The sequence below is a fragment of the Heterocephalus glaber genome, unplaced genomic scaffold (assembly GCF_053883595.1).
Source record: "Heterocephalus glaber isolate CG9 unplaced genomic scaffold, H.glaber_assembly_v1.0 deba00000470, whole genome shotgun sequence".
NCBI classification, from domain to species: domain Eukaryota; kingdom Metazoa; phylum Chordata; class Mammalia; order Rodentia; family Bathyergidae; genus Heterocephalus; species Heterocephalus glaber.
This window is the reverse complement of record NW_028258145.1, coordinates 22,151,453-22,165,419: the sequence shown is the minus strand read 5'-3', so window position 1 is coordinate 22,165,419 and position 13,967 is coordinate 22,151,453. Positions and strand designations below refer to the sequence as shown.

The 13,967-nt window shown below is 37.5% G+C and overlaps 1 protein-coding gene and 1 long non-coding RNA gene across 11 annotated transcripts in view; one reads left to right on the top strand and one right to left on the bottom strand.

The window, feature by feature from the left end:
- The window catches only part of Ctnna2 (catenin alpha 2), a 1,179,603-nt gene that overhangs the window by 906,466 nt on the left and 259,170 nt on the right, over positions 1-13,967 (top strand). For all 10 annotated transcript variants that reach the window (XM_004844636.4, XM_004844634.4, XM_087201964.1 and 7 more), the window contains one exon: positions 9,316-9,396. In XM_004844636.4, coding sequence (XP_004844693.1) covers positions 9,316-9,396 — 81 coding nt within the window. The remainder of the gene's footprint in view (positions 1-9,315; positions 9,397-13,967) is intronic.
- LOC110349098 (uncharacterized) overlaps positions 1-13,967 on the bottom strand; it is a 50,847-nt gene that overhangs the window by 33,986 nt on the left and 2,894 nt on the right. The window lies entirely within an intron of this gene.

Sequence of the window (13,967 nt, the reverse complement as noted above, 5' to 3'; positions counted from 1 at the left end):
CAGTCAAGGTTAGGGGGTGGCATTATGAAAAATATCTTCTATGTAGGGTTGCCTGACAATTAATCACTGAGGACTACACCTGTTTTGATAAAATAAATCAAGGAACAAGAATTGTAACATGGCACAGATGTCAACCAATCATTTCCCGGGCTCTGATCCATTCAAAGTGAAATATGTGAAATTGATTTTTAGGACCCCATGCTATCCAAATCGTCCATTCCTTTCATGCCTACTTCCTATCCCCAGGTGCCTGCTGGAACCATCCATCTTTCCATCTGTGTACAAGTATTTCCTAAGCACTTCCGACGAGTTTCATGCTGAGTCTTCTGGTATTCCTGACCTGAAGAAAGCTCAGGTTCTGTTCTGCCACCACATGCAGACTTGTTAAATAATTCAGGATGGTACGTTGTTAGCATCTGCATTATTTTGTGCAGTACCTGATTGAAGTGTGTGTTCACAGGAGGAACTCTCCAAGGGCTAAATAGGTCTGGGAAGATTCCCTGGGAGGGTGGGGGGACTGGGCTGGTCGTTGAAAAACTTGGAGACTCTTCTAGATGAATGGCTAGTTGAAGGGAGATGGCTCCCTCCAGATAGGCATTACTGGGCCTGAAACCAGCAGAAAAATTGTGAGTTATTTTGTTAAAGATGTGGACTAGGACAAGAAGGGAAATCTTAAATATAGGCCCAAGAATTTAGTACAAGATAGGGCTGTGGTGAGAACTGACAACTGAAGAAGTGAAACAAACCTTGGTTTTAGCAGCACTATGCAGAGGATGATGAGAGAGGAAACTAACAAAGAGTCTGGTGGAGTTGGAGAGTACACCAGGGGGCTGGGCATCACCGTCAGAAAGACTGGAAGAACAGTCTGAACTCTGGAGACAGACAGATGGACAAACTCAGTTAGTGACTAACTGGGTTAAAGGGAATGCTGTGATAATACAGTAGTAGAATTTTAGAGCTAGTCAGTGGTTATTGCTGGGGAAAACCTTATACGTGAACTTGGATCTCCTGTCAAGGCCTAGTCTCCCCAGGGTATGTTCCAGGCTGTTCGTTGAGAACATTGCCTGAGATCATCCCTCACCTATCATACTTTCAAATGATTTTGGCCTAGTATGTTAATATCTTTGATTTAGTCAAGGCATTTTTGGATGTGACAGAAATCCAACATTAACAAACATGGGGGAATTGATTAATTTATGTCACCAAGTCATCTACTAAAATATACTTATGAATTTAGATGTACCTGAACCCAGGAGGCCAAATATTTTATTCACTGATTTAGGACAATTTATTGAATGTCTATTATTTGCCAGGACCAACTCTAAGCTCTAAGGATATGTTAATACAATTCTTTTACAAGTTAGAGTACTGAATGTTTATATCCCCCCCAAATGGATACATCAAAATGTAACTCCCAATGTGACCGTACTTGGAAGTAGAGGCTTTTGAAAAGTAAGTAGGCCAAGAGGTTAAAGTCCTCAAGAATGAGATTTATGCACTCATAAAAAACATGCTGGAGAGCTTTGCCCCTTTGGCCATGTCAACCCATAGCAAGAAGATGGCTCTCTACCCTCCAGGAAGTAGGCCCTCCCTGATACCTTATGCACTCATAATTTGATTTAGGATTTCCTAGCCTCCATTACTTCAAGATATAAATTTCTGTTATTATGAGGACCCAGTCTATAATATTTCTGTTATAGCATCTCAAATGGACTATTAGAAAATAGGCACCAATTTGATTTAACTGCAAAAGTAGACTTATCTTTCCTTCCCTTTCCCTTACCTTCCCCCCCTCCTCTCTCTCCCCATCTCCCTCTCAACTCCTCTCTCTTCCCCTTCTCGAACATTCCCTTTCACCAATTTCTCTTCCCTTCCCTGCCCTGATTTCTCTAACAAACTCTCCTCCCTTCCTTCCTCCTTCACCCACTTTTTCTTCCTCTCCCTTCCTCTCTCAGCTATGCGTTTTTGCATGTGGGATCTGTTTTCAGAAATTCCCTAAGTAGCTCAAAGTGTATCTGCTACCAGTTTATAAAAGTTAGTAACAAAAATATTCCCCCTTCCTAGAAGTTCTACCTCCAACCTACCAACCTATGTCTGATTCTTACAGGTTTGGATGTTCTCGTAAGTTTATCCCTCGGCCAGGGGGACTTGGTTAAGTGTTAGAGGGAAAAACTGGAGGACTGCTGCTGAGAGAACTTGGATAGGTTGATGTGAGGATGAAAACAGTAATGACCTGCTGTGATCTTCCTGAGCCATACTGTGGGCATTGCCCAATATACACATCTGTGATATTGCTCTACAGATGGACCACAAGTTAGGATAGTTCTATTTATATATTTTTTTACTTTACCATGGTGTGAAAGTGATAAATGCTTGGTAGAAACTGTACTTTGAATTTTGATCTTTCTTAAAAAAAATTTTTTTTGAGACAGGATCTCACTATGTAGCCCAATCTACCCTCAAACCCATGATCCTCCTGCTTCAGACTCCTGAGTGCTGGGATTACAGGCATGTGGTATCATTCCTGGCTCTAATTTCAATCTTTTAAGATTCTAGGCAGTAGCAGGGAGCCATTCCTCTGAATCAACCATTTGACCAGAGGAATAAACAACTGCTTCTCTGTATTGTGTTTCTAAGCTACATTGTTTGGAAGACTAGGTGTACTTAGTGCATCACTACTTACAATATTTTCAAGTTACAATGGTTTATCAGGATATACTCATATCATGAGTTGAGGAGCATCTGCACTAATACATAGAGCCTGGAAATCTTGCCAATTATACTCTGATATACTTGAGCATTGATAAGACCTGGCATAGAAGGTCAGAGACACATTACCTTTTCTTTTTCCTCTTTTATCTCTTCCGTCTCCCCACTATTACTTTAGGTCTAGCAAGGCTGGGTGATAATGTGGTCAGAGTATCCTGGTCATGGATTCATTTTGTGGCAACTGCTTTACTGTTTTCCACTCTAAAGAAATACTATCTCTTTCTCTTTCAAGAAAAATGTTCTTAGCAAAAAGGAAATATTTAGAAAGGTCCACCTGTTTAGACTATGATTTACATGTAATATAGAAGTATTATGAAATGTTCAAGGTTCTATAAATAATGGTGCTATTTCTAATGACGATATGATTTCTATATGTGAGGTTTGAGGGTAGTTGGGCAACCTTCCAAGTATTATGGGGTGAGTGCTGGATCAGTAGATAATTTTTTCTCCTCCCTCCTGTTGTCTAAATCATAGGTTTAAATGACAGCAAAATGTGTTAGAGATAGAGTGCATGACACACTATCGCTTTCTACCAGTCTGATAATTTTGTCTTCCATTTCTTTCAAATGACAGCAATTTGAAGTCTGAGCATTTGATTAACCAATCACACATCCAATATGTTAGAGTCACAGCTACACAGAATTTTGAAGAATCTTTATATATCCAGTCATGCTTACAGGTATCTTTGAGGTCAAGGAAGACAATGATGATATCTGCCTTCTCACAACCATGTCTCACATAATAATATAGCCCTAGAACATGGTTGATGTACATATGTGGATCAAATGAAAGTACTGGATGGTAGGTTTATGTTCTCAGGGCCTTGATGATTGACTACCTGTGTGGAATCACATGTTCTGGTGGGAAGAGGGGCTGCAATGAAAAAAGCCTTTAAAGAAATTCTCATTTTCAGAGATGTAAAAATGAATGTTTCTTATGATTTCATTATGAAAACTGGGGAATTGGTATCTGTGGTGTGTTATTTAGCATGTTGATATAAATACATTGTACACATCTTATACATCTTAGTATTTTAAGGGGTGATGGATATTAATATGGAGAAAGAGAGGGAGAGAGAGAGAGAGAGTCTTTGCTCGAAGTAGATGGGCCTTTATTTTGTAAATGGGGCAAAAGTTAGCAGTATACAAGACTGCTGAAATAAAATATTATGCTTTTCCTGAGGACTAATTGTAAAAACCAAAATTTCAGTTAATGGCCCAATCCTTCTGTTTAGAACTAAACTGGAAAAAGGTCTTCATGACAACATCTGATACTTTGGCAAAGTGGACTAGAGTTTAGAGCCAGAGGATGGGAGAATAAAGGATCTCCATAAAAATTCAAATCAAGAAATTTATTCTCTTCACTCTCATTACTTCAAGCCATGGATCTATCCTGAATATGTTTTGTAAAATAGCACTGAAAGACTAAAACAAATAAAGTTTAATAAACATGCACCTCCCTAGCACAACAGATGGCAACAAGGAAAGGTGCCCACAGCAAAGTGAGAGAGCACTCCTGCCTGTCTTCTTTTTCTAATCACAGTATTTATTAAATGGCCATCTCTATTGCAGACTCATTCCCTGCAAGTAACGAAAAAGAAGACAAGTAGGGAGCAGGTCCAAGCAAGTCACGCAAGGTCTGTGGACAGAAAGTGGCAGAGGAAATATACCCCAAACTGAGATTCTGTTGATAGCCTTTGAAGAGAAACAGACACAGCTCTGTATAAACATAGCATCCAGGAATTTTAGAGATGGGCAATGGTTTAGATATGGAGTGGAAAACACCCTGCACTGGGACTCACAAGTGCTAGTCAGATACTACTAATGAACTAAGTGATCAGAACCAGTCACTTCATCTCTGGACATTGCTATCCTTGTCTTTAAGGGGATCGAGGAGGCAGCAAAGGAAACAGCTAATGTTTTCTGAGTTAACTCCGCTGCTCAGGTGCTGTATTAAACAAATTACAGATTCTATCTCTTTAGTGGTCACCGTAATCCCACAAAACAGGCACGTATCCAAGATTTAGATGGAAGAAATCCCAAACTGAGGATCCCTAGTCTTTTCTGCAGAGCCATGACTGCTTCCCTGAAACAGGGACGAATATTACATGGTCACCAACATTCCTCTGGTTCCCAGATTCCAGACTGCTTTAGTTCATACCTGGCCCCTTCCTTCCACAGCTAAGCCGGAATGATACAGAAGTTGTTGGTATTGGCAAAAGTAGGAATTGGCAGAAAGAGGTTGTAACTGGCTTTTGTTTCCTTCTTCAGCAAAGGCAGGGACTAAGTGCATGACTCAACACTGCACATTTTTATTATTAGATGATAATCTCAAAAATGCATTTACTTCAGTTTTTTAAACTGTTTTAACTTATAAAGCATGGAAAATCTCAAGGGAAGACCTGGGGGAGACATCTCGTTGACTCACCAGAGACTGGAATTTTCTCATAATGATGATCAAATCCTTAGGTATTTAACAAACATATCCAAGAAAATGCACACACTATGTAAAAAACCTGAACCGAACCCCTTATTTAATTTATTAAAAATATCCTAGATTAGTTGACTATTCAAGGTGAATTGGGTAAAATAATTCTCTTTAAAGTGGAGTAACTTTTCCTTTAGGGATTCTAGTTTTTTATCGGCAAGGTTTTCACCAAAGTTCAGGTGATCCAAAAATAGATTCTAAATGAATTTTTTTATTTTTTCCATGGCAAAAATACTTTCTAATCACCCTAAATACGTTAATGCCTTTTATTGTTTCTAGCGCATTGAAATCATGATTGATCATACTGCTAACCTTGTGAAGAAGATAAGGCATGTATCATGCTATCTCCTGTGCATAAGAGGAAACTCGGAAATAAAAATAGTGGGGTAAATCATTAACCCTATATCACAGAGCATAATTAATAGGTAGCTGACACTAGGAAGCTAGTCCTACTGTCTCTCTGTCTCTTGGGGATTGGCTTCCTGTCCTATTAGGCTAATGATTTAAACTTATTTCCACATGCAGACATGACAGAACAGAGGTGAATATTACACAATGGCTTGCAATTCCCCGTTTGGTGTGCAAATCCAATCATTGTGGGCCTGCTACTGTGATTTCTATACATGTACTTTAAAGAAATTTGAGCCAGGCACAGTGCTGCATGCCTGTAATCACATCTACTAGGGTGGCTGAAGCAGAAGGCTTGCAAGTTCAAGACCAGCCTGGGCAACTTAGATACTATTTCAAAACAATAAAGTAAAAAGGTCTGCAGAAGTGAATCCATGGTAAAGGACTAAAACACTATCATACTTGGGGTTCTGTGTTCAGTTCTTAGCACTGCAAAAACAAAACAAAACAAAACAAAGCAAAACAATAGTTGGAGTTAAAAAATGGCCCATGAATCGACTATTCTGGCTAGTAAACCACATTTTCTATACTCTTTGTAGTAAAAATTCTTCCTTAAACAGTAACAAAAAATACAGCACCCAGGTCAGCTATATTTCTGAATTGCTTGAGCTAAAGACTTGGAGATTGGAGAAACTCAGGATTGCAAATATTGCACACAGAGATCTGACACAAGTGGCATGGAATACTAATGTCATTGGAAATTCTCTGTGCTTGCAGATCAAAATATCATCAGCAATAACCTCCCTGGAAAGAAGCTCTTGTAAAAATAATCTCAACATTTAGTCAAACTGATTTCTTGTAGCATAGAGAACAGGCTGCCACATTCTACTCACTGTGCTCCTGGGACCCCTCTTGTGATTTCTTGTCTTCATGCTTTGCCTTTGTTACTCTTTCCTTTCTATTCTAAACTAACCCAGGGCTAGCAGTACAGTTAAATTTCCCTTTGACTCCGTAAGATAGCTTGGCTTCTCAAATAGAGTTCCTCCTCCTCCTCTTCCTCCTCTTCTTCTCCTTCTTCTTCCTCTACTTCCTCTTCCTCTTCTTCTTCTCTTCTTCTTCTTCTTCTTCTTCTTCTTCTTCTTCTTCTTCTTCTTCTTCTTCTTCTTCTTCTTCTTCTTCTTCTTCTTCTTCTTCTTCTGCTAGCCTCTCTTCAGTTGTCAAGGTAAGACCTATGGTTTTTACTTTTTGTGTATCTCCACAGTGATTCTGCCTTACACATCACATGAATTTCTATCTTGTCCTTCTATTCCCCAGAAGGGAACTGTAACAATCCTAGCTACAATCTTGAGTATTACTGTTGTCTCTGGGGTTAAGGTCTGCACATGTAGCACATACAAAGTACAAGAATAAGTACATCTCCCAAGTTTTTTGAACCTTAAAATTTAAAACTAACATCTCATGCTAAATTTGCATACTTACCTCACTAGCCCCACTCTTAACTTTTTTCTCTGTTGGATCTTGTCTTTATATAATTATTTTTATTAAGTTTATTGGCATATTTTAGGTATACAATACAGTTACTTTCATCACTGGGAACTTGTACCTTTACATGATATATCTTGGTTCTTATTTTTCCCCATTCACCTGCCTTCCCTTCAACCCCTCCCTCTTTACAAAGACTCTGTTTCCATTTTTTCCTTTTCTCATATTTTTCCTTTCCCTTCTTTCCTGTCCCTTATCCCCCCACTTCCTCTACCCCTTTATTGATACAGTATTTTGTTCCAAATGGAATTTTTGCATTTATTTGAATACTTTAAAATATTGTGTTAAATATTACTAGTGAGTTCCCTTGTGCCCCTTGAATTTTGAATGGGAGGCAAATACTTCATTGCCTTCACCCTTCAACCAGTAATTATTTTGTGTACACAAACAGTCCTGAAGTTTTTCTTTTTTTATGGCAATCCACTCTCCTATCACCACCATACTTTAAAACAAACTCATAACTATTAACTTTTTAAAGTAAGTTTTTTTTTTTTTATTGTTTCACTCTAATAAATGGAAAGGGACCCGGAAATCCATGGTTCTCAGAAAGATTGTGGTCCAGACATCCACAAAAGAGCCCTGTATTTTGATAGCTGGCATTCTGTTTGCTAGAAGGCATCCAGAGGGAAAAAGAATAGCTTCTGGCTACTGAGTGTGGGGCATATCTGAGTGTGAGGGTTCAGACAAGGAAGACATGCTTGCGCTGCACCAATTTTGCCGAAAACAAAAAGTCACATGCTATTCTTCTCTAGATACTTTTGTTCTCTTGAGACTATTTATAGGCTGATATTTCAAAGTTGTACAATGCTAGCCACTTCATTTTAAGCTCTTCCTACATACAAACCTCAATGAGTAGGTCTGAAAGAGTCAGCCTATGAGTTTAGAGAGTGGGAAACAATGGTAGGCATTTGTAGGATTTTAGATGATGAAAAATATGTACACATATGCCCCTTCTTCGACTTTTCAATGAAAACTGTATAGGGCTATGCATCAGACATTTGTTCAGAGAAAATGGTTAATTAAGCCATTTGCAGAGAAGAATGGATCCTTTAAATCAGCTCTGTAGATTAGATGTATATAGATCAGCCTTATATGTCAAGGATTTTATCATTGAAAAAGAACATTTAGAAACCTGGTGGATATTGATTTCTTTAGAAACTTAAAACATATGATCCCACTATGTAAAACTTGTGACCTACAACCTCATTTTATCATTCACTTAAATTACTACAGAGACTTGAATAATTTTGTAGAGTCTGATTATGGAGCAAGAATTTTCCTACCTCTAGAATCTAAATCATTCTGTAGAGTGTTTAACTAAAATGTAGAAAATTCAATAGATTTGATAAAGTTTTTGAAAATAATTTTCTCTTAAGAGGGAGATAATGCCAACTGTATTTGTGGAACTTTATATCTATGGGGGTCTAGTTGCTGTTTTAAAAAGATAATGGAGGTTTAGTTTTTCTACACCTACACCCTTTGAAAAAATAAAAACAAACTTGAGAAACTAACCAGTGAAATTTTAAGTGAGTAGTTTATTAAAGAAGATCTTCCTGTTATAGTCATAAGAAAAATTTTCTCATGACTTCAAGATGTAGGTTGCTTATTGTGATTTCAGCATTCCACTGCTTGGCAGAATAGAAATTAGAAACACTATATTTCCTAGTAATGCATCTCTTTTGGTTTTGGTATAGAAGTTGCAATGTGGCCTATGAAATGTTGTCATAGAGTTCTGAATTCTGGTACTTTACTTAAAATCCTTTCATATTTATTTTTATCATCTCAATTCTCTTCTATTCAGATGTATGCTTACATAATAAAGAAGCATAAAACATTTGTATTTAGAAGCAAAAGCAAAATATCCTTGTGTTTACTTAATCAGTTAGTGGCTAGGGAAAGCATGAAAGCAGATTTACATATATTTGAATATGGACATATGTGTAATCATCCTGAGACTGTATTGATTTTTATCAATTTCAATTTTTTATTTCAGAAAAAAAGACATTTATGGAAACCGAATCAGGTTAGCTGTATAATGAAATGTAATTATTTTGATTTTTCTTACTGTTTGGATTCTACAATTTAAGTTTTATCCTGAATTGTTTTAAACTTTTAATATCACTAATATTGAAAGCTCTAAACCAGAAATTATTTCTCTTTTCTTAACAGACTGGCAGGAAAGAAAAAGGAGATCCTCTAAACATTGCAATTGACAAAATGACCAAGAAAACAAGAGATCTCAGGAGACAGGTAGGTTTTGTTGTTTGTTTGTTTGTTTGTGTCTGCTTTAAGTGCGTGGTACTTCACAGTGATTTCCCTTAATATTCTTTTTCAGGGTGTCTTTTTGAGCTTATATTCAGATTTATTTCATCTACGTATGCACAGAAACATTTTATTAGGAAAGTAGAGATTAGTGAGCAGAGAGATCTGCTGGCTGCAAGGCTAATGATGTTAACAATTCACGAGGAATAGCTTCTACCTTCACAGATGCATTCTTCTCAGGAAAAGACTTGAATTCACTGCTTTCTACACCTGGTATAAAGTTTTCCAAATCCAGTCTGCCAAGAACTTGTCTCTGATCTCTGGTAGTTCTCATTTAAACTCCCAAGGCATTAAATGTTAAACTAAAATGCTAATGGTTAATGAGAAATATAACTCTAAATCTGATAGGCTAATTAAGGTCTATGGCCCAGTATATTCCCTTTGGAATATAAATCTAAAATGTTTGTTTATCAGATGGTTGTTTGGAAGCAAGGAACCAATGCTTTGGATGATTCAGTTGGCTTATGGCATCATTAGTCTGACAGGTCTATTTTTCTTGGGGGGAAAAATTATCTCTGTTTGAGGCTCCTTTTTACCTTGAAAGTGTTGTATGAATACTGGTAAATGTATTGAAAGCCTTATTTTATGTTTGTAGGATGAACTCTACTTTCTTTAGTAGTGTTCTTCCTCTAGAAGAGATTATGCCATGCATTAAGTTACAATTAAACCTCATCTTGATTTCTGCTTGACTGGCATTCAATCATCTAAGAGGAACATTTTCACATGTCCTTTTACACAAGAGAGTGTTGCTTGTAAGTTAGCTTGAACAAACCCCAGATGACACCTGCTATACTTTCTGCAGCTGAAGACCTGGATTAGTCCCGCTGCATCTAGCATTCACTTCTTTACAGACAAGGTGCCTGGGCAAGAGTGGCTGAGAAGCATCTTAGAAATGGTTGAAATGAAAACATAGCACTTTTTATTATTGCTCAGGAACATCTGGGCTGTCTTCAGAATATTACCTGAAGGTGAGGACACATTTAAATTAATGTCATCCAGAATACACCATAGTTCTGGAATCTGAACAATCTCATTTGACTGGCCAACTACCAAGCCCTGTTGAAATGAACATTTTCTTTTTATTTTACCTTGAAATAATACATAATAAAACATTGTCTGAAGGCATTCGTGAGTAGTACCAGATATATATATATATATATATATATATATATATATATATATATATATATTGAGGTCTGCCTTTCTTTACTCTTATATTTTGTCTGATATGAAATGATGTGGGTAATAGAAATTGGGAAGGGGTTAAAGGAAAAGATTGAATCAGGTATCTGGACCTAAGTGTAAGTCCTTATTTATTATTAAATTGACAGGATGATTGTGGGTCCTTCATGCCTTGATCTCTTTTTCTTACATGTAAGGTAGCCAAACTAGATATGCAAAGTCTCCTTGAGCTTTAAATTGTATGAATCCAAGGAAAATTCTCATTTCCTTAGCTAGAGATTCTAAGGCATGGTAATCACAGATTTTTAAAGCAATGAGACAACATCTCTAGGGCTTGCCTTCAGGAGATTTTCAAGCACAAAATTCATGAAGTGAGGCCTCCTACATCTTCATCTCTTGGCTTTAACAAGGATTATGCTTTTACATGCAGAAGCCAGCACTCTTAGTTCTTTACACTCTTGGAGCTATCATAGTAGGTTTTTGCCTTATTAAGAAGGAATAAATAATTTTTACTCTGGTGTTATAATTCCCAGAAAAAGGTTGATTCTTTTCACCAAAGGGTAGTAGTGAAATTTGAAGGTGGAATTTATTGTGGAATTTTTAATGACTAGGAAGCAAACTCAGGAAGCTTCATTTATGGTGGAAGGATTATATCCTCCTCTGAAATCATTCCATGTATACTATTTTTTTCTCACCTTTTTAAAGATACAGAGGAATAAAGGAAACAGGAAGACGTTTTCATGGTACTAAGATCCAACAATTTTGGCATCATTTCACACCACATCCGGGAATTTGGTTCAAACACCTTTCTCTTTCTTAATCTGCCTTTCTAGGACTAAAATGGTCCCCATCTGTCAGTTCCATCCTTACCCATATGTTGGGATATTTTTGTCTTTCTTCACCATTTCTCTCTCTCCGTGTACACCTGTAGTGGTACAATAGCTTCTCTGATCTAAATCGGAGCGACCTGGCACTTGTGCAGATGGAACATGCAATGACTAATCTGCTCAGGTCAGGTAAATCATCAGCTTAGATTTGGGTAACTAGTTAATTGAACTAACAGGCTTTTACCTGGGTAAAAGCTCTTGTCTGACAGCCCTTGTAAAACTGTGACCCAGTGAACGCTAGCGGTTTCATGAATGCTTCCCCATAGCAGAGATACTTTCTGTACTTTCAATTACTGATTAACCTTCCTGAGAGCAGATTCTAAATAAGAGCTCTAAATGATCCAGATCTGCTTCCTTGTACACATACATTTCTCTATGTGAAATTCAGAAAAATCATAGGGAAAGAGAGATGAAATCAAAGTTTAAAAAGGAAGCTTTTCTAGTGCTTCTTTTTAATGACTCCCAAGATGGAACTCAGAACCTCATAGTTGCCACTGAGCTACATCTTCAGTCTGTTTTTATTTTATTTTCAGACATTGTGTCTCTAAGTTGCCCAGGCTGACCACAGATTTATGATCCTCCTGCTTCAGCCTCCTGAAGAGCTGGGATTACTGATGTGCGCTATCATGACTAATTATAGTTAAATTCATAATTTCCCATTCCTGAAGCCCGCTACCTCTTCCTCATGGCCCTGTGTTTGGGAAATGTTCTTCAAAAGGGTGACTCTTGAGGTTGCAAAGCTACCCTCACCAAATTAAAAAAAAAGTCCTATCATGATTATGACCCTAATGAAGAAGAGTTAGATTTGTAGACACTTTTAAAAAGCAAGTTTTTCAATAAAAAAGTTTTGTTTTGTTTTGTTTTTTGCAATAGTAGGGAATCAAGCTCAGGACCTTGTGCCTGTGAGCCAGGTGTGGCACCACTGAGCTAAATCCTAGGCCCCCAAAACATCATTGTTTAAGTGGAATTTTTGAACAAGTAGAACTCCCCTCTTTTGAAACAACATATCTAAAAGAACTGGAGAGTTATAAATTGTAAAATAGGTCACAGGAATATGAGGATATTATTTAAAACTGGTTGGCATGGCTCCATCTTGCCAGTTAAGCCCATGATGATGGGCAGTGGTAGGGCTGAATCCTCTTACAAGTATTTTGTTTGGAAGTAAAAATGGATTCATGGGAATATAACTGCCAGCTTCAAGCATTGTGTTCTAATTTTAGAGTTGTGAGGATGGTAGACCCCATGTCTGAGCTACTGTTACTGCTGTGATTCAGGAACCAGACCACTGTGGAAACAAAACCTTTTGACTGACTCCACATCTGGGTTCCCAGGGGCCCACAGGGTCTGTCCGTTGCTCAGAGAAAATGCAGCCAGTGTCTGCCAGCCCTACTGGCCTGCTCTTCTTCTACCTACCACCTATGAACTAGTCTGGTCTTAATTTTTCCTGCACTTACAAGGATGCTGATTTATCCTGTTTATTATTTTGATCATTTTATTAGTCTTTTAAAGTTAATAAGCAAGTTAGGGACTCAAACACTCCCCAGTGAAAAGTTAATGAATAATGACCATAGTGGTATGGTGTTGCTAAAAATAACCACTCTCATTCTTCAAATCAATCCAAAGCATAACACTTATCCTTTCTAATGGCCATTACAATGATTCTTACAATGAGATTCAGCAAATGTCAATTTGACAACAGCTTTAATTTTGCTGTTGTGATCAAAACATTTTTGACAATAAAATCATGATTAGAATGCTTTTACATTGGATTAAGTACATAGTAGAATGGAAACATAACAAAGGAGTAAAAACAAAAAACACAAAAATGTCACAGGATGGTGTACTTAAATTTCATTTACCAAAATCCTTCCCCCTGAGAGGACCACAGAAAAATCTTCCAAGATTAATAAGAAGCAATCATCATTAAAGAGTTTCTAGCTGCCTCCTTTGAGACACCAGTTCTTATATAAATATGGCTACAGGTGGGCTATCATCAGCAAGAGCTTGTAAAAGCTTTGCCTACAAAACATAAACTGATCTATAGATGACATATTTTGGGTCTATAAAATGTGCCTGGATTGGTTCTAAATTTTCTGTATGTATTGATCACATTGAATTTTCACCATAGCTCTGTGAGATAGAAATATTGTCATGGTGCCCATTTTACAGGTCAGGATAAAAAGTGAACTGAGGTACTCAGATATGTGACAGTTCCTGCTCTGGCAGTCTGGCTGCGGGATCTTTGCTCATGACCTTTACCCCATCCACCTTTCTATAGAACTAGCATTTTTCAAGTGGGTCACCCACGTACTAATCTGTTCTGTGAGAGGTTTGTGAGGAAGAAGAGAGTTTATACAAATATATAGGAGTGCTGTGTGGTTTTCAATAGCACCACTACCACTCTAGGAATTGAGGTGACATGTATGCCCT